This window comes from Mya arenaria, chromosome 7 (assembly GCF_026914265.1).
Source record: "Mya arenaria isolate MELC-2E11 chromosome 7, ASM2691426v1".
Classification (NCBI taxonomy): Eukaryota; Metazoa; Mollusca; class Bivalvia; order Myida; family Myidae; genus Mya; species Mya arenaria.
In genome coordinates, this window is record NC_069128.1 from 18112626 (window position 1) to 18140553 (window position 27928).

At 38.0% G+C, this 27928-nt stretch overlaps 1 protein-coding gene across 1 annotated transcript; it reads left to right on the top strand.

The window, feature by feature from the left end:
* The first annotated feature begins 8447 nt into the window (after positions 1-8447).
* LOC128241891 (neurogenic locus notch homolog protein 1-like) lies at positions 8448-27382 on the top strand. Its single transcript, XM_052959013.1, has 10 exons — positions 8448-8476; positions 9162-9206; positions 11470-11625; positions 12389-12502; positions 15875-15988; positions 17140-17256; positions 18883-18972; positions 19704-19876; positions 20894-21016; positions 27175-27382. The coding sequence occupies exons 1-10, from the start codon at positions 8458-8460 to the stop codon at positions 27271-27273; spliced, it is 1050 nt and encodes a 349-aa protein (XP_052814973.1). The 5' UTR covers positions 8448-8457; the 3' UTR covers positions 27274-27382.
* Positions 27383-27928: the final 546 nt, after the last annotated feature.

Genomic DNA, 27928 nt, shown 5'->3' on the forward strand with positions numbered 1-27928 from the left:
AGAGAGAGAGAGAGAGAGAGAGAGAGAGAGAGAGAGAGAGAGAGAGAGACACACACACACACACAGAGACACACACACAGAGAGACAGAGAGACCGAGACTCTAATCTTAAAACTGCAAAGCTTTATGTCATTGAAACTTTTCTTTTAACAAAGCTGTATTATATTACTCTGAGAATGTTGAAATATATGTTTTTTGTAAAAGAAATGGTAATAATAAAGAATAAATAAGATTTTTTTTCTGCTTTCATACGAATGCTTTTCTGAACGGAGTCTAGTCTCAGACTTGAGATTGTCCACAATCATGGGCAATGGTTATAAGTTGTTTTCGTATCCGAATATCGTAATAGTATTTTACAAGAGTATGTCAATAAACTTATTTCATTGGTTGTCTTCCGTCGCTTTATTTTGTTGGGGCCATCACCATTTTGTCGTATTTCGTCTTCTCTCATACAGCAAAGTTGATAAAACAAAGACGAAAAAAATGAAAATTGAGCGACAAAAAGGTTCGATAAAACGGCATTTTCATTTGTTGTATTCTTGCTTAGTCTAGTAACGTTTGTTACCGATTCGCATTTTATGTACTGTTGACATTTTGTTGGGAGGAGCTGATGGTGATTTGTGTCATGACTTTTTAGTTTCGTCGGAGACGCAGAGACGCAATATCATTTAGACGACAATGACAAAACACAAGACAAATTGGTACAAATAAGTCTCAAAAAAAAGAGTATACTGATTTATCGGGTAAGATAAAAAAAAAAAAGGCCAAACAAAATAAATAAATATGTCTTTAAGTTTGCAATCAATCATTTGTTGCAGACGCTTGCAATGACAACAACCATTGCCATAACAACGGAGTATGCTACCATGAAAACAATCAGGACCACTGCAATTGTGTGAACACGAACTACGTTGGTAGTACCTGTCAATACAGTGAGTATTTTGCAACTGGTAGACTCATCGCAACTCGTCGGCCTTTTCCATACTGATTCAGAGTTTTACCTCGAAAATACCTTCAAGATTCTGAAGATTTAGAGTTTTACCTATAAACAATTTACTGCCTTCAAAATTGATATACTCTTATTTAAAAAATAATAATTAAATAGCATACAACGCCATAAACATTGATAAATCCTCAAATGGTGGGTTTTGTATCATGTCTTTAGTATTAAAATAGTATCTTGACCAAAGGTTATGTGATATAAAACATGATCATTCATATCTTATGCCTGATACAAGAAACCATTTAAATAATTCAATATATTTGTGCCAATCTGTTTGGCAATACCATGAACACATCTATAACAATATATCTGTTTAGAACGATGAAACAATCATGTCCCGACTCTTTAGATTCTTCTGTATTTCTTTGACAGAAAAATGCTCAAGTAATTCATACAAGGAATGTCACAACAACGGGGCATGCTACATAGCCGATGACGGTCGGCACAAATGTTTGTGTGCCGATTTTCGTTTCGGGGAACACTGTCAATTCAGTAAGATTTGATTTTTAATAAAATTAATAAATCATGATGTCTGACAATGTTTTCTAATACGTTTCTAGTATATTATATCATATGGCAGTTATTGGATGACAACTTCGAATACCCTTTTAATGCCTTTCTAAGTGAAAGTATAAATATAGTATTCGGTAGGTGAACTTGTTGCTTGCGATGCAAAAGCCGATTGAGGGACCAAAATTTTAAATGTTTTAAAAAATCAACTTCTATTTAGTTTTGAGGTTCAATATCAAACAAGCATCACTTATATGGCTAATACGACATGAAAAGCTCTAATAAAGAGTTGAACATCTTAACGAAAGAATATGTAATCAGATTTTTAATAAAAAAACATTTACGTTATCCTAGGAAATGTCTTAATACAAAAATAACATGTTTTTGAGTCAAATTTATCGAAACAGCCCAATCAACAATGTCTTGTAGCTTTGTGTTGATTGCAGCTGTTTTAAAAAAGATGCATTTTTGTAACCCGGAAATTAATTTCATCCACGAAATTCCGTTATTCTTCTGAATGACTTTCTTATTTGAAAAGAGATCATCATGATCTCTTTAAACATTGTTGAATAGGTAGTCTGCGGCATTTTGACATAAAAACGAAGTACAATTAGAACAAGTATGTCGAAAGACCTTTCCTAATATTGTGAATGATTTTTGATCCAAAATCTGTTAAAATCATTTGTTTTGTTAAATTGGCTTAACTCCTAACTAACCCAAAACATGTCGCCAACAATAAATGTTTCACTCCCAAAAACGATCGTTCATCAAAGCTAAATAAAACATATTCTTTAAACGTTCTAGTTTTTGACCTTGACCTACTTTGGTATTGCTGCAAAAAAATATTTTATTTCGACAAGAAAATTATCCTACATGTATGTAACTTCACATGATGGCATTCTTTCACTGAGCTTGTGGTCTTAATTGCATTTATTCTGGCAGACAATTGTCTCCTAAATAACATAAAACTTTCGTTCATGTTATAAAACATAGGTTTTATGTACCGTTTCATGATAATATATTATCAGGAACTTGTGACTCTTCCTTCTGTCACGACCAAGGCACCTGCTACTACGACCAACACCAGCACAGGAGGTGTTCATGCAGCGAGGGACATACAGGGACACATTGCGGTTTGAGTACGTACAAGTCAAAGCATTTTTGATTGACGTCATGCCCAAATATCACAAAAATACTAAGATCTCAATCTCAACCTTTATCGCAACTCACTATACCACATAAAAGCATAGTATGATTCAAAATCGCATGTGTATTTTCTCATAGAATTTGTTGTAATACCATTTTACAATGCTTCAGTTATTTTGGGTTGTATTCAACTACATTATATTTTTTATTATTATTTTCATTTTTGCAATATAAAACTTGGAATATTGTTTTTTTAGTAAACATATTCTATGAGAAAGCTTTTCGAAAGATTATGATGTATACGAATTTTACAGACTTTTACTGTTATGTGGTAAATCGAGTTGAGATTGAAATTTAGAATTACGGAAGTACGTATTAATAATACGGGCAAGACTTTCTTATGACCAAAAGCAGCACCCAATGGTGATTATGACAACTCGGTTTTTATGTAACGTACTGCACATATTTTGATCAAACAATGCATATAGTTTGAGATGTACGAATGGGAGTCCTTGTCAATATTATTGTCTATCATGTTTTACGGTCCAGATAGAACAAATAACCTCAGTCACAGGTTATGGTCACTTTCTCTGCAAGCCTCGTTACACACGTGCCCTTTGGTCGAATTTTTCGCTTCTTACCGGAAACACCTTATGTATATGTCTTGTCTATAATTTGCCAAGCGTTTGGACTCATAAGGATACCTGTGTTCCTTGTCTGGTAGCGTTTAAATACAAGCATTTTTATAACTTAATTCTATAAAATACTTTTATAAACACATATTAGAAAAACGCATGATATATATTTATTTTATTTTATAAATATTAGACCTGAAGGACATGACCCTTTGGCCACTTTAAACCATTTTTTAGTTGCTGAGAGCGATCGAGTCCTTTTAAAAATATATGTCATGATTTCCAGAACACAACTTGATTTATTGCATTTATTTGTGCTTGGCTTATTTTTTCATCACAATATTTACAACCGGGGCACTAAATATTTCAGACGCCGCTACTACAACCACTACTTCAACAACAACCACCACCAGAACAACTACACCATCAACTACGACTCAATACATTGGTTGTTATTTAACTTTATAAATGGTCAACGTTCATTCCAAAATATTATCATTCGCCTAGTCCTTTGAATAGATAAAACTCGACGTACATCTTGTATAAGGAGTTATGACGTCATTGTTCTTTTTAATATTGCGCTCGATTGGATAAGCACATATACAAATATCAGCTACTCTTTTAAAGAAAAGTTTGTTAAAGGTAACAAATATATACTGCTAATTTGTAATTGTTATGAAAAACATAAGATATAAATATAAGTATTGAAAGCGGTTTTCGTCTATGGTGTATGAACGCAGTAGGGCTCGCGCGCCCTTTTGCATTTATGCAGTATAAAAGCAAAAATATATGCAATCAATCATTAAATATTACTTTTATGTTTGATATGAATTTAAAACATTAGCGGATAGATTGTTCAAGAAAAATGAAATGACTGATCAATGATATTTCACCTAATGAACACCAAAAGTGAATATAATGCTTGGTGCTCACTTGATAAAATGCATTGCTTTCTTAAAATAATAATATGATGTTGGTTGTACATGGCTAGGTCAGATGCCTCTAGCAGTATTAACAAGTGCATTATCCAGGTGAAACACTTGATGGCATAGGCTACTTTGTGATAATCCAATACATTAATAATGTCATAGCGTCTGTCTAAATTTCCAGTTTAAGAGTTCAGAAAGGTCTACATGAGCCCATAGTATCCGGCAGTATAGCCTGATTCAACTCTGATTCTAACCGCTATCCTGTTTTACACACACCCAGGGTACCTCCACTGCAACAAGTACTCAACTGTGGCGGATCTCGCCCACACAGCGCCAGTAACCAATCAGAACGCGTCTGAGTGTGTACACTCACAAAGCCACGCCTCCTCAGAAGCCCTCGTTATGCATGACTGTGAAGTCAACTCACCTGATACTTGGCAGAAAGGACAAAAGGTAATACCTGTAAAAAAAACTGTATATCAAACATATAGGGTGCCAAGCGTGTAAATATGTAGATCCTGGTATATTAACGTTTCAGGTATCCTATGTCACAAAACAGTCTCAACCAAACCGAGATTGTAAGTTTGTATTTGACATGTCAAGCAAAATAAAATACAAGGTGTCGCAATTATTTGCCGGTTGTTTTAGTAAATGTATAGGCAAATGTTACATTCTGCCTTTATTCATTAATCAAATATATAATTATGTAAGTGGTTTATAAATATTTGAATGTTTAAAATATGGTTTATAGAACAAGTTTTGGTTTGTTTGGCTGACCCCAATAGTTCCCATTGTATTATTTTATTAACAGATCATTGGTAACTGTGCGTCTATCCCAGCCTATACTGCCATCGGCACATTTTTCATTGACGCATTCCAGACTGGACAAGGACTAGCCGGGGTATTTCTGGAATGTCTACCAAATGGATTTAAGGTATACATCGACATGTACGATTATAAAAGTGTATATGTCGTCGGCTACTGGGTTGGTATACTTAGTGTATATGTTATTGAAACTGTCACAACGAAATGAAATACAGTCGTACCTCGTTGGCTTGAACTCCTAGGGACCGGCGAAAATTCCTCGAGCCCCGGAAAATTCCAGCCAAGCGGCATTGCTTACTTTCAGAATAAAGAAATCGGTCCTTTACATCTAGTTCGAGCCCATTAGAATAACATTTTCGGATTAACGATTGTTATAGCAATAAATATATCTCTTTTTTAAAACAGGTAGATAAAGCATGCCATATTTTCAGATTTGCATACGACATTATCAACGATTTTGTCACATTTGTATTTGATATCAGATTTCAAACATTCTTCTGTTCTAAATTTCTATGAAAAAGACCGCATCACATACATGTAAAGAAGAATTAGAAACTACGGGGGTATGCGTGTGAGCAAAACCATAATAAGATCAAGAAAGCCAAAAAGCAAACACCTGATCTGATCAGGGCTGAAAGAGTTCTTAATATAATCAAGGGTCGACGGCCAAATGGCAAAAAAACAAATCTGATCACGCCTGAAGAAAACCTGTTATAATCAGGAATCAAAGGCCAAATAGCCCAAAACTTATATGTTCAAGGATCAAAGGGAAACTAGCCAATACTATGTGATTAAGAAATAAAGACTAAGAACCAAAACTATTTTGATCAAGGATCGAAAAACGAAAGTAGTTGTATATATATCCTTCAGTAGGGATTCCTGTATATAGAAAATTATATTCAATGGCATATTATAAATTATTTAATTTAAGGTGGCGATTCAAACGTGTGACAACTCTCCTAAGCTAATGCACATCGAGGCAGGTGGGGTTGGTTTGTTGGATCCCGAAATATACTTCACCATACAATAACCACTGACTCGTTGGACCCTGATATACAATGATTTACATTTCGCTAATCTAATCAATAGCAAATACAGTAGAAAACAATAAACTAATCGTTTGTCGTATATACTTCCTCCATTTGTCGTTTTAATGAGTAGCTCTCAGGGCTTATGTTAACCCTCAAGCTTTTACAGTCTGAAGTCCCGCGCACCATAAACCAGTGCTAACACTCGTATACATTTGTCGTTGTTCATTTCAAGCGCAAAACACGCTAGACCCACAGCAGGTAAACAAATGACCGCTCATCATCTACCTGCAAAAAAACCCAGAAAACTCTACGACCGTATAATAAATCGTCGACTACTACCGGTTTAATTGTTATGCACATTTCGGCATTTGGGTTAGCAAAAGTTTTCGATGGTTGTCAGCGGTATGCGATCGTGAGTTTACAGATTGAGTTATGATTAGTCAATTATCATCTGAGGAAAACCGATTCCAAAAGGTAAAGGGCTCGCGCGATGTTTTTAAAGGAATTAAGTACATGTATGTCCCCATTTATAGCTTACTCGCATAATGTATAGACCCTGCAACTAGCCTGTTTCATTTCAATGATTTTATTATATGCCAAATTCCTTTTCCATATACAACAGTGAAAATACAGCACGCCGTATTGTAAAATCCGTATCATGATACGTTCTGATTCTGTATCATGCGAGTACCGTGTGTAATCTCGAAACTACCTTCGCGTTGCTAAAAACAGCGTGACCAAAAAACTGGTAAAACCTGTCAACTTTTAATACATTAAATTATCTAACTTTACTCACGCTCCAGTAGCATGTAAATATTCAGAAACATGGTTCTCATGTCTATCTAGACAGCTACTTGAGTGAACTAGTTGTTTGCCATTTCGAAGTTCATAAATTGTTGCATTATCCATGTTTATTATCATAAATATGAGCAGCTCGCCTAAAAAAAAGGAGAAGACGAATTCGCATCATCGATAGAAATATCGATTGACTCACGAACTTTCCTAAATTCTGCATCTTATGATCGTCAAAATATCCCACGAATATTTACTTTGTTAAAAATGGCCGGATTACCTCTACAGGCAATGACGATTAGTGTATAGTCGTAATATAAGTGCCGTTTTTTTGTTGTTGTTTTTTATGCTTTGGCATTAAATAAATGTTTACGTATTAGAATGTTTTTAATTTTGCTAAAACACAAATTATTTTGTACTTATTTTGCTCAAATTCTGTAACTTCTGACTTCATTTCGCTGTAGTAGCCTCCCTTGACTTCATTACACCAAAGAATGTAACACATTCGAATTCATACGCGCATTCGACAAATGGAGGTAAATTTAAATGAAATTGAAACTGAAAAAAATAAAACAGAATACTCTCGTTCGGTGAGTAAACATGTATCCGTCCTGACCTGCGGTCTCGACTGATACGTGTTTACACACCGAACTCGAAGTGATACAGATCACCAAAAAAGCGTTCTATCATAATATCCCCTATATATCATCTGGGTCGGATAAGTAAGACACCGAACTAATGTGTCAAAAGAGCTAGAATGACTTCATTAAAATAGGTTTATAAGGGGGTAATACACTGAATACACTGTATTATGCCATAAATAGAAGATCTATTATTGTGGTGTTTAACATATTACTTTATCGTTGAGATTTTTTTTACTATGTTTCTATAATTATGTAGTGTAATTATACTACAGATCAACGTAAGCCCTCTTATTGCTATTCTTTCAAGCTGTTTACATATGTGTGTAGATTTTGCTATAAAATGCAAGTTGTACACTTCATCTTATACTTACATTTCATGGATAAATGGTTTGTTTTTTTAAGAGAACTTTCCCGAATGGACAATATAAACTCCAATATTTCGTTTAGATTGAGACATATGTGCAATACTGACAGCTTCTGTAGGAATAAGCTTGAGTGGGACTTTATCATCTATATCAAGTACTAATTTAGAGTTAAAGCGGGAAGGAGAAACTGTCTTAATACAATATCATGGATCCACCAATTGACAGTCATCCCTAATGATGCTACCTGTTAAACATCCGGCAACCATGCTTCCTCTAGTACCAGGATAAAGCAAAAACTTTGCTATAAATGTTGGGTTCCTCGAAGACATTTGAATGAAGAAAGAACTTTGAGTAAGGCGCATATAAAATAAATGCTCAGAAACATATTTCAATTGCAATATTAGTTTAAACTACTTGTTGAAACGTGCATTTTAAAGAAAATTGGTCGCTTCAATCTTAGCAAGGAACAATAATTAGGTCAGTGCAAAAGATAGCAGTGTTACGAACAGATCAAATGAACTGACTTATTATTCCTATTGCAAATCTTTATGCACATTCTGCGATAACCTAGGAGCGATATGGCAGCACTTTCACTAGGTGAGCAAAATGTTACATATAAATATGTTATGCATTCACTTTTCAAGTAACGATTATGTTTTATTTTGAATACACATTCTGGGAGATGGATAACCAAGTTTGAATAAAATATGTTGTGGATGCCTTGAATGTACATTGACAAAAATGATATGTTTTAAAAGACCACGAGAAAACAAGAAACTTGAAGTCAGAAAAGAACGATATTTATGAGAGAAAATGTAGATAATGTATACACCGTTAGCGATTTAAACTATGACATTTCTTAAAACATTCACTATCATTTGAAGGAAAAAATGCAAATTTATTTAAGTTCTGTCAACCTGCTATATTCGTAGTATCTATTTAGAGTCAGCTCTGATTTTAAATATCTGCGCGTCAAGACTTCACAAACATTGATTCACGCTTTTTTTGTGAAATGTATAAAACGGTGTTTTAAACGTCCAATTTAATTAAATATCAAATTTAATGTTTAAAAGAAATTATCAGTCTGTGGTTCCAGTACGATTGAAAAGAGTCTACCCTTGGGCACGCTTTACCGGCTAACGTGCCTTTTTGTTTAATAAGTTTAACAGCACAAAGAACATATGAAAGCCACTGGTATTCTTTCAATATTTGTAAAACATCATAAACCAATATATTGTCATAAAGAGAGTGTGGGCTTAGGTTAGATTGTATTTTTTTTCAGCAGGATTGTGCATCTTTGGTCTGTCCATTGGTATCGTGCATTGTGGTAAGATTTTCGATCTCATGTTGTAAAACATTCAAGCTTAACTAATAGTATTTCGATATTAACATACAGAGATCACATGGCAGTCTTCGTTTTTACTTATCGACAACAAGTACGTACAGTAATACAGTGTTTATTATAACATCAACAAGTAGATGAGAGAGAAGATATATGGGGCAAAGGCAACCTTATTGGATGAGAGAGAAGATATATGGGGCAAAGGAAACCTTATCGGATGAGAGAGAAGATATATGGGGCGAAGGCAACCTTATCGGACGAGAGAGAAGATATATGAAGCAAAGAAAACCTTATCGTATGAGAGAGAAGATATATGGGGCGAAGAAAACCTTATCGGATGAGAAAGAAGATATATGGGGCAAAGGCAACCTTATCGGACGAGAGAGAAGATATATGGGGCAAAGAAAACCTTATCGTATGAGAGAGAAGATATATGGGGCAAAGGCAACCATATCGGGTGAGAGCGAAGATATATGGGGCAAAGGCAACCATACCGGGTGAGAGCGAAGATATATGGGGCAAAGGCAACCATATCGGGTGAGAGCGAAGATATATGGGGCAAAGTAAACCATACCGGGTGAGAGCGAAGGTATATGGGGCAAAGGCAACCTTATCGGGTGAGAGAGAATATATATGGGGCAAAGGCAACCATATCGGGTGAGAGCGAAGATATATGGGGCAAAGTCAACCATACCAGGTGAGAGCGAAGATATATGGGGCAAAGGCAACCATATCGGGTGAGAGAGAAGATATCTTGAGCAAAGTCAACCATACCGGGTGAGAGTGAAGATATATGGGGCAAAGTAAACCATACCGGGTGAGAGCGAAGGTATATGGGGCAAAGGCAACATTATCGGGTGAGAGAGAAGATATCTGGAGCAAAGTAAACCATACCGGGTGAGAGCGAAGTTATATGGGGCAAAGTAAACCATACCGGGTGAGAGTGAAGATATATGGGGCAAAGTAAACCATACCGGGTGAGAGCGAAGATATATGGGGCAAAGTAAACCATACCGGGTGAGAGCGAAGATATATGGGGCAAAGTAAACCATACCGGGTGAGAGCGAAGATATATTGGGCAAAGTAAACCATACCGGGTGAGAGCGAAGATATATGGGGCAAAGTAAACCATACCGGGTGAGAGCGAAGATATGTGGGGCAAAGGCAACCTTATCGGGTGAGAGAAAAGATATATGGGGCAAAGGCAACCATATCGGGTGAGAGCGAAGATATATTGGGCAAAGTTATCGGGTGAGACCGAAGATATATGGGCCAAGGTAAACCTTATCGGATGAGAGCGAAGATATATGGGGCAAAGGAAACCTTATCGGTTGAGAGAAAAGATATATATCGGGCAAAGTAAACCAAATCGGGTGAGGGCGAAGATATATGGGGCAAAGGAAATTAATTAAATATCGAGTGAGAGTGAAGATATATGGGGCAAAGGAAATAATATACAGTGAAAGCGAGTATATATATATTGGGCAAAGGAAATATATATTTGATAAGAGCGAAGATATATGGGGCAAAGGAAATGATAGGAAGTGAGAGCGAAAATGTATGAGGCAAAGGAAACCATATCTGGTGAGAGCGAAGATATATGGGATAAAGGAAATAATATCGTGTGAGAGCGAATATGTATCGGGTGAGAGCGAAGATATATGGGGCAAAGGAAACCATATCTGGTGAGAGCGAAGATGTATGGGGCAAAGGAAACCATATCTAATGAGAGCGAAGAAATATGGGGCAAAGGTGAGCGCGAAGATATACGGATGAAACCGAAGAAATAAGAGTGAAAGCAAAGATATACGGAGCAAAAAGAACCATATTTTGTTATAGCGAAGATATATGGGAAAAAGGAAATACTATCGGGTGCGAGCGAAGATATACGGGGCAAAGGGAAACAAATCGGGTGAGAGCGAAGATATACGGGGTTTTGCTCTCACCCGATATGGTTTCCGTATATTCCATAACGGGTCACCTACTAGTCCCGTAACGTATCAATCATGTCGTCAACCTGTTTGTTTTTTTACAATAATGGGAAATGTTTCATTTATTCATCTGAGTCGTAAAAACAGACGCCTTTTTGGTACGATATAATTAAGTTGACCCAACTGGAAGATTATGGGGTCACTCGCGGTGATTTATCTTGGACCAATGCCGTTGCGTCCTTCATGTTGAGGCTTAATATACAACAATTCTGTGTTTTATACATACTAGATGTACCCACATCTTTTAATTTTGTCAGCTTCGCACAATTGCGACGAACAGCAGAAATGGCATCACTGTGGTGGAGATCACTCAACAGCATGCTCATATCTGGTCCATACCCGCCACCACCGCCACAGTTACGAGTACTTCTGTACATGCGCTGATAACTACGTGGGACGCATGTGCCAATATAGTAAGTCTTCTTCCTAAGGTCTTTGGTGAAGTTGTTTAGTGAAATGGGTGTTTGCCTCTCACTCAAGGGGTTGTAGGTTAGAGCCCCACTAGGAGCACGTTGTCATGCCCTCTTAAATGGGGAATCTCGGGAGTGATTCTTTAACCTTTAATGACAAAAGACTAAAATGATCGGTAAAACCCTTAAAGACCAATTAGCTATATTTTTATTGAGAATTATTGACTAATAATATGGTGTATATCCAGCTTAACGGATTATAGATTTTATTGACCAAATTTTAAGAAGAACGAAGTTGAGGTAAATATCACTCCTTGTGGTCCATAAACAATCCATAGCGTCAGTCTGCCATTGTTGTTTTATAATAGCTTAGAATCAGTTTCAATAAAGCCCCTATTCACATTTTTTTAGAGCGTCAAAAAATATCATGCTTACGAATTGAATTCAATAACGTCGACTCTCATTCCGGTCGCATATATCAACATACTCGTAACGTTCAAAGGGAATAAGGTCACGCCTCATTAAGCACTAATATTAACTTTATGGTCTTCAAAGACGATATTTGAGCAAATATGATGTTTTGCTGAAGGGTTCCAGCCTAATGATTCCCACACTTTATTCCGTCATACACCAAAAGTGCATGTTTCGAAAACGTTGGCGAGTATCTGTCTCCGATTTCTTACAAAACAATACTGATTTTTTTTTCATTCGAAAATGTATTTGAAAATGTATTTCAAAGTTTTACAGCACGTTGAACTTGTTTTAGATGCCTGCAGTGGCCATAACCATTGTCAAAACAACGGACAATGCTACCAAGAGAACACCCAGAAACATTGCTATTGTGGCAACACGGACTATGTCGGTACTTTCTGCGAATACAGTAAGTGTTTTGGTACTAGTATGCAACACATGCCTTTTATATATATGGACAGGGTCTTACAAATAGGAAGACTAAAAACAAAATGGAAATGGGCAGCTTTCCACAAATTGGTATATCAATAACCCTACCATGGCAGGGAATCGTGCTCCATGAGCAGGAATGAGCAATATAGTCTTTAAAGAGTGTGATTTCCGGTACTGGGCTTATTCATATAAAAAACACTTCCAAGGTCCTTCAATGGTTTTACCGATCTATTTCAATTTAACATGATACCATGGAAACTGCTGCTGGAATCGGTATTTGGAAAGTTCAGGGTACAGGTCAAATTCATATAGAAAACGTCCGAGGTCTTTCAATGGTTTTGCCGATCCACTTCAATATAACATGACACCATGGAAACTGCTGCTGGAATCGGTATTTGGGAAGTTCAGAGTACAGGGAAAATTCACATAGAAAACGTCCGAGGTCCTTCAATGGTTTTGCCGATCTACTTAAATATAACATGATATCATGGAAACTGCTGCTGGAATCGGTATTTGGGAAGTTCAGGGAACAGGGAAAATTCATATAGAAAACGTCCGAGGTCCTTCAATGGTATTGCCGATCCACTTCAATTTAGCATGATACCATGGAAACTTCTGCAGGAATCGGTATTTGGGAAGTTCAGAGTACAGGGAAAATTCACATAGAAAACGTCCGAGGTCCTTCAATGGTTTTGCCGATCTACTTAAATATAACATGATATCATGGAAACTGCTGCTGGAATCGGTATTTGGGAAGTTCAGGGAACAGGGAAAATTCATATAGAAAACGTCCGAGGTCCTTCAATGGTATTGCCGATCCACTTCAATTTAGCATGATACCATGGAAACTTCTGCAGGAATCGGTATTGGGGAAGTTCAGAGTACAGAGCAAATTCATATAGAAATCGTCCGAGGTCCTTCCATGGTTTTGCCGATCCACTTCAATTTAACATGATACCATGGAAACTTCTGCAGGAATCGGTATTGGGGAAGTTCAGAGTACAGAGCAAATTCATACAGAAAACGTCCGAGGTCCTTCAATGGTTTTGCCGATCCACTTCAATTCAACATGATACCATGGAAACTTCTGCAGGAATCGGTATTGGGGAAGCTCAGAGTACAGGGAAAATTCATATAGAAAACGTCCGAGTTCGTTTAATGGTTTTTGCCGATTTATTTCTATTTAACATGATACCATGGAAACTACTGCGGGAATCGGTATTGGGGAAGTTCAGGGTACAGAGTAAATTCATATAGAAAACGTCCGAGGTCCTTCAATGAATTTGCCGATCCACTTCAATTCAACATGATACCATAGAAACTACTGCGGGAATCGGTATTTGGGAAGTTCATGGTACAGGGCAAATTCATATAGAAAACGTCCGAGGTCCTTCAATGGTTTTGCCGATCCACTTCAATATAACATGATACCATGGAAACTACTGCGGGAATCGGTATTTGGGAAAATCAGGGAACAGGGAAAATTCATATAGAAAACGTCCGAGTTCGTTTAATGGTTTTTGCCGATCCATTTCAATTAACATGATACCATGGAAACTTCTGCGGGAATCGGTATTGGGGAAGTTCAGGGTACAGGGCAAATTCATATAGAAAACGTCCGAGGTCCTTCAATGGTTTTGCCGATCCACTTCAATTTAACATGATACCATGGAAACTTCTGCAAGAATCGGTATTGGGGAAGTTCAGAGTACAGGCCAAATTCATATAGAAAACGTCCGAGGTCCTTCAATGGTTTTGCCGATCCACTTCAATTTAACATGATACCATGGAAACTTCTGCAGGAATCGGTATTGGGGAAGTTCAGAGTACAGAGCAAATTCATACAGAAAACGTCCGAGGTCCTTCAGTGGTTTTGCCGATCCACTTCAATTCAACATGATACATTTGTACCATAGAAACTACTGCGGGAATCGAATACGAATACGAATAGTTTATTACGTACTACAAGGCCTCCAGCCCAAAATACACAGTATCACATTTGTTATATAGATGACATATTCATAATTTAAATAATAAATAGACATGCACATGTATGTACAGTGACATATATAATGGTTATGAAACGATAACATTGGTGCATAAATAAGTATATAGACAATATTTAAACATGTTTGTAACATATAATTATGTTCGTAATTGAATGTTGTTTAAACTTGAATAGTTGCATCTCTTAAAGAAAATGCATTTAGTAAAAAGTTTGCCAAACAACGTATATGTTCTTCCTGATCACTCGACATGATAGCATTAAATAGAGTAACACTCACAAATGTATTTAGCCATTGTGGCATAAAATGTTCATTTCTCAAGTCGTTATAAAGTGGACAAATTAACAGCATATGTAATTCATCTTCGACAGTGTACACATTTCGACTTAAGCAAAATGGGCAAAATCTATACTGTCGTTCTATATTCACATGTCTTCCCTTTTCTACCATCAATTTATGGCACGAGCATCGAAAGTTCGAAAGGGCCTTTCTATGTGAATATGGCATATTAAGTGTTAGATATTTTTCAATGTCAAGTAATGATTTAAATTGGCAATAATAGATTGCTTTTGCCGATGAGTTTATGTCAGCATTAAGTTTCTGTAAAGCATAGTCTGTCAGTCTTCGAGTGAATGCAGCCATAAATGTCTTAACATCACCGATTTCGTCTGCAATCCACGCGTAACCGAAACCATGTTGAAACAGTAGCTGTTTAACATGGGACGTCCAGTTGGTTCTTCCTGCTTCTGACTGTCTACGCAACATCAGGTAACATTGCCGTGGGTATCGTTGTGGTGACATCTGTAGAAGTCTCGTCCAGTACTTAATACATCTTGTCATATAATTGACAAATAACGGTAATCGTCCACATTCGCTAAGTGCGAAGAAGTTTGCTGTATTTGTATGCACTGCACATATTCTCTTACAAAAGTTTATTTGCACTCTTTCTGTGTTTATGGAAAGTTCATAGCCCCATATTTCGGATGAATAACAAAGGATCGGCACAACCATTGCATCAAATAATTTAAAAGATTGAGGGGGTTTGAAATGTCCAAAGTATTTTTCATATTTATATATTGTAATGAGTGCTTTTGAAGCTTGTTTACACAGCATATCTTTTGTCATTGACCAACTTAATCGGTATTTGGGAAGTTCATGGTACAGGACAAATTCATATAGAAAACGTCCGAGGTCCTTCAATGGTTTTGCCGATTCACTTTAATTTAACATGATACCATGGAAACTTCTGCAGGAATCGGTACGGTAGCCAAACAGGTAACGAGGAGCCGGTGAAACATAATGAAAGTATTTTGAACCTTAAAATGTGTCTGCTTTTTTGACAGGAAGTTGCTCTGCACATCAACACTGTCATAGCCACGGCACATGCTACATAGCTGACGACGGTCAAAACAAATGTTGGTGCTCCGATTCACGTTTCGGGGACAACTGTGAATTTGGTATGCTTCGAATATTTCTTTATTTCATATCTGAGGAAACAAACTTAAAATGTATGTGTATAAAGGAACATATATATTTTCCAAAATGCACACTATGTACGCCAATTAGAGATCTACCGAATTCCAAAATGTGCACTTTGGAAAATATATATGTTCCTTTATACACATACATGCTGACATTCGGTCAAGTAGCATGTTGTTAAAAATTGCCTTTCTTTTGGCAAACAAATGTTTTCATACTTACAACCATACGGCGACAATCTGTCTTTTAACTTCTTGTCTAAAACTGCTTTTTAGTTCACAAACAAATTTGTGCCTCCTCTGATGTTTTCTCCCTTCCACTAAACGGGAAATTCGAGTGACCTGCACCTTTAAGTTTGAGTCATAAGTTATAGCTAATTCGCTTATTACTTCAGATAATGATATTTTACTTGGGTCTGACTGGTCTTATTGGATTTGATTGGATAAGACAAAGGACTGGCTTACAATGATTTAGTATGGGGTTAAACTAGTTTTGGTATAGTAATAACTACAGTTGCACCTCGTTGCCTCTAACACCCTGGGACCAGCGAAAATACATAGAGCCCCGGAAAATTCGAGCCAAGCAGGATTGCATACCTTCAGTATAAAGAAATCGGTCCTTTACATCTATTTCGAGCCAACTAGGAATTCGAGCCAAGCGAGTCGAGCCAACGGGGTTCGACTGTATTATATTTAAACGGACTAAAATTCATTTAGCCAAATCTTTCTTTCAGACCTACTTATTTCATTGGCTTACTGTTTGCTTAATTAAACAAATTTGAATCTATAAGCCCAACTTTTTCCTACAACTCCTACTAACGTTATGTTTGTGGACCAATCTTGGGTTAATTTATACTAACGATATTTGCCAATCCGTCACACTACGTAAACCCATTTTGACGTTGAGCATATAGTTTAAATTGCGTTCATTTTGGTGAAACATGCACTGTTACCGACTAAAAAGTTAATAGAGGCACTCTTGTTTCCGAACTAGTGGGCTCAACTTGTTTTCTTTTAGGCAAACATTTGCACTCCAATTTGGAAAAAAAACGCATTTAATGGTATTGTTTCGTCAGAACATGACATGTTCCTATAAATCCCAAACCGTTTTATGGTAATGTTCCATTCAGGTAAATGTACTGACCAGTCCTACTGTTCCAACCAAGGCATCTGTTACCACGACTGGAACGACCAGTACAGAAAATGCTCTTGCAGCGAGGGGTTTACCGGTGCACAGTGCGAGTTGAGTAAGTACTAGTCCAATCTCTTTCTGTGTTGACATTAAACTTTCTCATAACTATTAATCACACCGGAGAGCCGGCATCGTAGAAAAACCTTCGCAACGGTAACACGTATATCTGAGTATGTAAGTTAAACAACATAATTATTTCATTCACATAAGGTCGTCTACATAATATTGATTTGGTGAAACATTTAAAGGACATGTTAAAGTGTATAATGTGTTAATATACACTTTAACATGTCATTTAAATGTTTCACCAAATCAATACTATGTAGACGACCTAATGCGAATGAAATATGTTGTTTTACTTACATATGTTCATGTTGTTAATTAACAACATTAAAATACATTATTTGAGATTAAACTGACAACTAAACAATTTACATAGTGCTTGTGTTATAGCTTACATTATTGTAACATTAAATGTAGTTGTTATAGAATCGTCTATTTTAAAGTTACACTCTTATTCAAACATACACATGTATAACGAACATAAATTTTGACTGATAAATCTTTAATTACTTACTAAATAAAACATTGATGGAAAATATAAATTATGGATAACATGATTGTGACCGTAAATAGCTGAAAACGGAAAATAAGATTGGTGAATGCTAAAAGACTTACTGTGGTCTACTAAAGTCTCATAAGGTAGAAATACCGTGTTTTATGCACATTTCTTTCAAATTAAACTTGGTATCCTTCATAAGAACCATTGTTTTCGACATTAATTTATCCATTTTGGAAAAATAGAAAAAAAGTATTAATTGTGCTAAATTTATTTGGGAATAAGTAACCGGGATGCGGGCCAGCATTATAGGTGTTGATGAGTACAGTATATTATCTATGTTGCTAGCTACTTGTCTCGGATTTGGGAACAATTATAACAGCCAAGCAAAAATGTTTAGTATTGCCGTGTGAAACAGTCTTTAAAAGCGACGATAAATGTAAATGGTTTGATGGGTTCATCGGCAACCAGTGTAAAAAGGGTCAGTATTGGGTGTTTCCTAGACTTTGAGAACATTCTGAACAGGCATTTTGTCATCAAAATGTCTGCCGATGTTTTGCATCATATAGACAAATGTAGATTTATTGCATTTTTTATAGTGGCTTTTTAAGCTTAAAAAGTTGGTGGGTACAGGTTCGCCAAGCATATCTTAAATAGCTGTTTCCTTCAAGGAAGAAACAGAAGGTTCTTGTTTATTCGTTATAGCAAAAGAAACTCACAGAATCTTCCATAAAATGTATGGTTTTGTATTTGTGAAATCTAAAATGCACTTTGACATGACCAGGATTTTCATATGAAATATATGGAAAAATACGTTTTAAAATATTGAAAGCTATACTCAATTGGTATAAACTAAACGATTTTAAGCTTTAAACTTTATCTTGGGAGTCTACTGCGAATGCACGCATAATGCTTGCAGAATATTAGACCTGAACATACATGAAACTTTTATGGAAGTCTAATTTTTCGCACAAAGATTTCTGTATTGGTAGATGCGATGCAGTCCGTTGGTATAAACATGTCTCGTTTTCCAGCGCAAACTTCCTTGGCTGCGCTTTTTGTCGTTGGATTATTTAATCATCATAATATTACCTTTCAGCAACATATTACTTTATATTTCAGACATAACTCCTTCAACTACCACTACAATAACAACCACCACGACCACAACTACGACTACAACAACACAGCCTACTACGACTGTATACATTGGTAATAAAATCAATTATATACGTTGATTTTCTTCTTTTAAAAATATTTCTAAATTCAGTTGTAGATATGGATAGTTAGATATATAATTTGATAAAATGTAACACCCAACACTTAAATTTTACCTCGTGAACACAAAAAATAAATTTAACGTTTCGTGCTCACTTGATGAAATACATCGAAACGCAAAAATTGTTATCACAAACAAACAACCCCAGGTCAATACTTGACCACGCAATGTCCAATTATTTAATATTCCAAAAGATTAACAATGCCGGTGCTGTCCTGACTCCCGAACATACCAAGAGTTACTGTTATTGTGCACTGCACTTGTCCTCCATGAGATCTATTTACATATGGTTTCAAGTTAATAACTCTTATATTCTACAAGATATGCCCCGGACAAAACTTTAAGCATGGAAATTAACAAAGGGCAATTACTGGAATAGAACTAGAATAACAGTCCTTGTGCACTGCACTTGCCCTCAATGAGATCTATCTACATATGACATTTCAAGTTGATACCACTAATAGTTTACGAGATATGCCCCGGACAAGTGAAAACGGGACGCGAACGCCGCCGCCGCCACCGCCACCGCCGCCGCCGACAAAAGTAACCCCTAACAACAAACAAAAAGGGTCTTCCCGAGCCTAATGGAGCCTGCATTTGTTCAGCTTCCACTCTGATTCTTATGGGCCATTTTTAACCTATCAATGTCATTTTGTACAATCAGGATACCTCCACTGCAACAAGTACTCAACCGTTGCGGACCTTGCCCACACAGCGCCAGTAACCAATCAGAACGCACCTGAGTGTGTACACTCACAAAGCCACGCATCCTCAGAAGCCCTCGTAATGCATGATTGTAATGTCACCACATCAGACACTTGGCAGAAAGGACAAAGGGTAATTTTATTTAAACGTATATATATCAAACATGTAGGGCGTCAATTGCGTAGAAATGTACCTTAGGATAGTGTTTTCTTGCATACCGGACGTGTGTTTCCGGTCATGTGACCAGTGCTGGAAAAACCCATCTTACATACCCCATGTAAGATGAGTCTCGCGCAACAACACGCCATTTCTTATTTCATTAAATTGTATGGTTTATGAAAAATATAGTATGCCATTCTAATAAAGCGCAATCAAATATGTATGTTTGCAAGACTTTTAATTAAAATTGAACATAAATATTCGTTAAAAAACGTTATTTTTAGTTATTTAAAATTACTGCGCTTTATGACGTCGGTAAACAACGTCGCACGTGCTTTTTGGTGTAATTGTACAAAAGTTCGTTTTCAACGTCAATTTTTCCACAAATTCATAATTTAAGGTATGCAAGAAAAAAAATCAATCATGTTTTTCCGGTCCGGATCGAAAAATCCGACCCTCGGGCACGCTGCGTGACCGGGAACTTGGCAAGCCTCGTTACCGGCTTACGCGCGTTCACTCGGGTCGGATTTTTTATCCGTACTGGAAACACATGATAGATACTTATAGTCTTCGTTATTACTGCTTAGGTCTGCCAGCTATGATGGGCATTGTTGAACACACTTATACTAGGTAGAAACAGTCTCAATGATACCGGCAATGTAGTTTCCAATTTACCCAGTCGCTGAAGTAATTATTACATCTTGTTGATTATTTAGCAAGGTTTTCAGTACATTTAGTGGCAAATGCTATTTTACGGTTTCCTTCATTTACCAAATGTAATCTTTGTATTGGTTATTAATTATTTGATTGTTTGAGATTTAAATTAATGTATTCATTTCGATAGTTAGTATTCCATCGCATATTTTGTTTTAACTTACTTACGCTGCGATTTCAGATCGACAGGCTCCTTAATCCTTAAACTTGTGTCTCTGTTAGATGTTGATAATTTGGCCTGTCCCTGTAGTTTCCATTGTATTGTTTTAAATACAGGTCTGGGGTAACTGTGCGTCTATCCCAGCCTATACTGCCATCGGCACATTTGTTTTGGACACTTTCCCGACTGGACAAGGACTAGCCGGAGTGTTTCTGGAATGCCTACCCAATGGATTTAAGGTATACATTGACATGTCAATTAAAAACCGCACAGTTAGTTTTCAGCTTCTTTGTCTGAATCGTAGTCTCCATTGCATTTAAAATGGTCACAACGAGATTAACAGCATAATTGTCAATTATTCAAAAGTTTCCGACAACAGCTAGGTGAAGGATGTCGCATAGTAAAATCGCATGATCGATTTTCACATTTTTAAATGAAATTACTGACAATCGTTTGTTTCAAGTTTGCTCAACATAGATCGTGGCAAATGAATGAAATGATGCATTTAGACCTACAGCGATATGCGGCAGACTGAACACCTAATATGATCAAGAAGGACAAGCGTCATAAACCTTATCTGACCCGGGATCAATGGCCAAGCAGGCAAAACCTTATAATATCAAAGACCGAAGACCTTCGCGCCAGGCATAAAGTGACCACAGATTGAAACCAACGCAGCCAAATCCTAATGTGATCAAGCATTGGCCAAGCCGCCAAATCTTAAAGTGATTAAGGAACGAAAACGATTGATTTGATCAGAATTCGATGGACACACAGTCACAACATAATTCGACGAGGGATAGAAAGCCAATGTACCGTCACCTAATGTTTACAAGGATCTAAGGTCAAACAGCAAACAAGAGGCACATGAAGGCCTGTGCACTACTGCACACAGTCACAACATAATGCGACGAAGGATAGAAAGCCAATGTACCGTCACCTAATATCTCCAAGGATCTAAGGTCAAACAGCAAACAAGAGGCACATGAAGGCCTGTGCACTACTGCACACAGCCACAACATAATGCGACGAGGGATAGAAAGCCAATGTACAGTCACCTAATGTTTCCATGGATCTAAGGTCAAACAGCAAACAAGAGGCACATGAGGGCCTGTGTACTACTGCATACAGTCACAACATAATGCGACGAGGGATAGAAAGCCATTGTACCGTCACCTAATGTTTCCAAGGATCTAAGGTCAAACAGCAAACAAGAGACACATGAAGGCCTGTGCACTACTACACACAGTCACAACATAATGCGGCGAGGTATAGAAAGCCAATGTACCGTCACCTAATGTTTCCAAGGATCTAAGGTCAAACAGCAAACAAGAGGCACATGAAGGCCTGTGCACTACTGCACACAGTCACAACATAATGCGACGAGGGATAGAAAGCCAATGTACCGTCGCCTAATGTTTCCAAGGATCTAAGGTCAAACAGCAAACAAGAGGCACATGAAGGCCTGTGCACTACTGCATACAGTCACAACATAATTCGACGAGGGATAGAAAGCCAATGTGCCGTCACCTAATGTTTCCAAGGATCTAAGGTCAAACAGCAAACAAGAGGCACATGAAGGCCTGTGCACTACTGCATACAGCCACAACATAATTCGACGAGGGATAGAAAGCCAATGTGCCGTCACCTAATGTTTCCAAGGATCTAAGGTCAAACAGCAAACAAGAGGCACATGAAGGCCTGTGCACTACTGCACACAGTCACAACATAATGCGACGAGGGATAAAAAGCCATTGTGCCGTCACCAAATGTTTCCAAGGATCTAAGGTCAAACAGCAAACAAGAGGCACATGAAGGCCTGTGTACTACTGCATACAGTCACAACATAATGCGACGAGGGATAGAAAGCCAATGTACCGTCACCTAATGTTTCCAAGGATCTAAGGCCAAACAGCAAACAAGAGACACATGAGGGCCTGTGTACTACTACACACAGTCACAACATAATGCGACGAGGGATAGAAAGCCATTGTACCGTCGCCTAATGTTTCCAAGGATCTAAGGTCAAACAGCAAACAAGAGGCACATGAGGGCCTGTGTACTACTGCATACAGTCACAACATAATGCGACGAGGGTTAGAAAGCCAATGTGCCGTCGCCTAATGTTTCCAAGGATATAAGGTCAAACAGCAAACAAAAGGCACATGAAGGCCTGTGTACTACTGCATACAGTCACAACATAATGCGACGAGGGATAGAAAGCCAATGTACCGTCACCTAATGTTTCCAAGGATCTAAGGCCAAACAGCAAACAAGAGACACATGAGGGCCTGTGTACTACTACACACAGTCACAACATAATGCGACGAGGGATAGAAAGCCATTGTACCGTCGCCTAATGTTTCCAAGGATCTAAGGTCAAACAGCAAACAAGAGGCACATGAAGGCCTGTGTACTACTACACACAGTCACAACATAATGCGACGAGGGATAGAAAGCCATTGTACCGTCGCCTAATGTTTCCAAGGATCTAAGGTCAAACAGCAAACAAGAGGCACATGAGGGCCTGTGTACTACTGCATACAGTCACAACATTATGCGACGAGGGATAGAAAGCCAATGTACCGTCGCCTAATGTTTCCAAGGATCTAAGGTCAAACAGAAAACAAGAGGCACATGAGGGCCTGTGTACTACTGCATACAGTCACAACATAATGCGACGAGGGATAGAAAGCCAATGTACCGTCGCCTAATGTTTCCAAGGATCTAAGGTCAAACAGCAAACAAGAGGCACATGAGGGCCTGTGTACTATTGCACACAGTCACAACATAATGCGACGAGGGATAGAAAGCCAATGTACCGTCACCTAATGTTTCCAAGGATCTAAGGTCAAACAGCAAACAAGAGGCACATGAAGGCCTGTGCACTACTGCACACAGTCACAACATAATGCGACGAGGGATAAAAAGCCAATGTGCCGTCACCTAATGTTTCCAAGGATCTAAGGTCAAACAGCAAACAAGAGGCACATGAAGGCCTGTGCACTACTTCACACAGTCACAACATAATGTGACGAAGGATAAAGTGTCATTGTGCCGTCACCTAATATTTTCAAGGATCTAAAGTCAAACAGCAGCAAGAGGCACATGAAGGCCTGTGCACTACTGCACACAGTCACAATATAATGCGACAAAAGATAAAAAAGCAAATGTGCCGTCACCTAATGTTTCCAAGGATCTAAGGTCAAACAGCAAACAAGAGGCACATGAAGGCCTGTGCACTACTGCACACAGTCACAACATAATGCGACGAAGGATAAAAATCCAATGTGCCGTCACCTAATGTTTCCAAGGATCTAAGGTCAAACAGCAAACAAGAGGCGCATGAAGGCCTGTGCACTACTACACACAGTCACAACATAATGCGACGAGGGATAGAAAGCCAATGTGCCGTCACCTAATGTTTCCATGGATCTAAGGTCAAACAGCAAACAAGAGGCACATGAAGGCCTGTGCACTACTTCACACAGTCACAACATAATGTGACGAAGGATAAAGTGTCATTGTGCCGTCACCTAATATTTCCAAGGATCTAAGGTCAAACAGCAAACAAAAGGCACATGAAGGCCTGTGCACTACTGCACACAGTCACAACATTATGCGACGAAGGATAAAAAGCCAATGTGCCGTCACCTAATGTTTCCAAGGATCTAAGGTCAAACAGCAAACAAGAGGCACATGAGGGCCTGTGCACTACTGCACACAGTCACAACATAATGTGACGAAGGATAAAGTGTAATTGTGCCGTCACCTAATATTTCCAAGGATCTAAGGTCAAACAGCAAACAAGAGACACATGAAGGCCTGTGCACTACTGCACACAGTCACAACATAATGCGACGAAGGAAAAAAATCCAATGTGCCGTCACCTAATGTTTCCAAGGATCTAAGGTCAAACAGCAAACAAGAGGCGCATGAAGGCCTGTGCACTACTACACACCGTCACAACATAATGCGACGAGGGATAGAAAGCCAATGTGCCGTCACCTAATGTTTCCAAGGATCTAAGGTCAAACAGCAAACAAGAGGCACATGAAGGCCTGTGCACTACTGCACACAGTCACAACATAATGTGACGAAGGATAAAGTGTCATTGTGCCGTCACCTAATATTTTCAAGGATCTAAAGTCAAACAGAAAACAAGAGGCACATGAAGGCCTGTGCACTACTGCACACAGTCACAACATAATGCGACGAAAGATAAAAAAGCAAATGTGCCGTCACCTAATGTTTCCAAGGATCTAAGGTCAAACAGCAAACAAGAGGCACATGAAGGCCTGTGCACTACTGCACACAGTCACAACATAATGCGACGAAGGATAAAAAGCCAATGTGCCGTCACCTAATGTTTCCAAGGATCTAAGGTCAAACAGCAAACAAGAGGCACATGAAGGCCTGTGCACTACTGCACACAGTCACAACATAATTCGACGAGGGATAGAAAGCCATTGTGCCGTCACCTAATGTTTCCAAGGATCTAAGGTCAAACAGCAAACAAGAGGCACATGAAGGCCTGTGCACTACTGCACACAGTCACAACATAATGCGACGAAGGATAAAAAGCCATTGTGCCGTCACCTAATGTTTCCAAGGATCTAAGGTCAAACAGCAAACAAGAGGCACACGAGGGCCTGTGTACTACTGGCTTGTCTTATTTGGGTTACTTTCTGTATTAACATCATAAGTCATTTGTAAGCAAATGAGGAAAAAACATTCTGACAATTTCAATCCAGTGATGTAAGGGCGGCAAACTTCGCTGATTTAAGACAGGAGCGAAGCTCTCATAGATATCTAACTAATGTTTAAGTTTGGCGAAGTTCGGATAATAAATTAGGACGCTTCTGTGTTCACAAGCTCAATAATAGCAATTTTGTAAATTTCAAGGGTCATAATTTAGTCTTGCTTGTTCGGATATGGCTAGTTTTGGAAAGTAACCGAGCTCACATGGATATCTAACTACTGTTTAATTGGTAAACATTAAATTTTAAAGGAAGGACATAATTTGTGCAAATTATTTCAAGGGCCATTATCCAGTCATTCATAAGGAATGGCTGGTCCAAGAAAGGAACTGAGATCGGATAGATATCTAATCACCCAGTGTGTGTATACCACGTGATAAAAAAACGTCTTATATGCTTCGTCGGAAAGCAACATTTTGCTTAAAATAAAGACTTAAAACAAAGCAGTCTATGCCGCTTAAAGAGCCTCGCATTTGTTTGATTATTGAAATTTGATGAGGTCATTAGTTTCATCAAACACTTTAATAAACCTGTTTCCAAAATAATGTTTTAACAGTGCTCCCTCAGACGGTCATATTGTGAAACGGTTCGTCGAAGTGTTTTAAGAAACTAAACTCTGAATCAAACTCTGGTAAATGACCGAAGGTGGGACTCCGTAAGCGGCGTAGATAGCGCTATGTTTCATTTAAAATGGTTAAAAAAGTTATCTTTGGTTAAAGGTTTTTTTCAAATCATAATATTGCCTTCCGACGTAGTATTTATGATGCAATTTATCACGTTGGATACACACACTGTCACTGTAAAGGTTTAGTAAACATCTGAAAATAAATGAAGGCGCTATTGCGGTCACAATTTGAATTAAAATGTTCTACAAGTTTTAAATTAAAATGGCCAACATTCAGTCATGCATGGTTGAATGCGACATGTTTTCGAAAGTAAGCGACGTCTCATAGCGACTGAACAAATAGGTAAACATCGGATAATAAATGTAGGCTCGAGTGTAACCAAAAGATCAATTACAAGTATATCAAGGATCAAAGACCAAACAGTCGAAATATCTAATATAATATATGATCGAAGACCAAACAGCCGAATATAAAATGTTATCAAGGATCGAAGACCAAACAGCCGAAATTTCTAATGTGATCAAGGATCGAAGACCAAACAGCCGAAATTTCTAATGTGATCAAGGATCGGAGACCAAACAGCCGAAATTTCTAATGTGATCAAGGATCGAAGACCAAACAGCCGAAATTTCTAATGTGATCAAGGATCGAAGACCAAACAACCACAACCAAATATCTCATGTGATCAAGAATCGAAAACTAAATGGCCTGAAATATAATTTGAACATCGAGGGCAAACATAATTAAGATTTCCAAGAGTTAAGTCATAAAGTTTAACTTCTAAATTGAAATTACTACGCAAACTTGCAGCGTAGTTAAAGTGTACCGATTTCTGACATGGTAAACCGTCCATATACACCCGAGGTTGTTTTCGATAAAAATGGCCGAGGAGTTCCAATTGAGCTGATACGGGATCGAAAACGAAAGTTAGATGATTATGGATATTTTAGTGCGGCTTTTTGTAAATAGGAAATGTAACGGGTAGACGTGTCATTAATTGTTTTATTTTAGGTGGCAATTCAGACATGTGACCAATCCCCTAAGATAATGCACATCGAGGCGGGTGGAGTCGGTTTGCTGGATCCCGAAATGTACTTCACCATTCAATAAACACTGACTCGCATGACCCTGTTATATTACTTAACTGTTGCAAATATTCTTTAAAAAAAACTGATTTCTCTGGATCTGGTCTTATGCAATAAACTAAAATAAGATGAAACTAGCTTTTTGATATACCTTCCCGCCATTGGTCATTTTAACGAGTAAACCTAATGGCTATTTTTTAGTTTGAAGCTCTCACAGACGCATGTTATAACCTTCTCATGATCTTACAGTCTCAAACCCTTATCGTCATAAGCTCTGTGACTCTGAGCTCTGACAGTTCCAAATTCTTACAGTCCCAAGCTCAGACAGTCCCGAGCTCTAACATTCTCAAGCCCTATCTGCCCCGAGCTCTTACATTCTCAAGCCCTAACTGTCCCGAGCTCTAACATTCTCAAGCCCTAACTGTCCCGAGCTCTAACATTCTCAAGCCCTAACTGTCCCAAGATCTGACATCTCAATCTCCGACAATCTCAAGCCCTGACAGTCTCAAGCTCTGACAATTTCAAGCTCTGACAGTCTCGAGTTCTGACAATCTCAAGCTCTAAAGTCTCAAGCCCTTACAGTTTCAAGCTCTTACTGTCTCAAGCGCTTACAGTCTCAATTTCTTGCAGTCTCAAGCTCTTACAGTCTCAATCTCTTGCAGTCTCAAACCCTTGCCGTC

What these genes read in the sequence shown, in the direction of transcription:
- LOC128241891 (XM_052959013.1), top strand. An exon ending in CGGGGACAACTGTGAATTTG is followed by an intron (nt 15,989 to 17,139) that starts GTATGCTTCGAA and finishes TGTTCCATTCAG; the next exon opens with GTAAATGTACTGACCAGTCC. An exon ending in TACTACGACTGTATACATTG is followed by an intron (nt 18,973 to 19,703) that starts GTAATAAAATCA and finishes TTGTACAATCAG; the next exon opens with GATACCTCCACTGCAACAAG.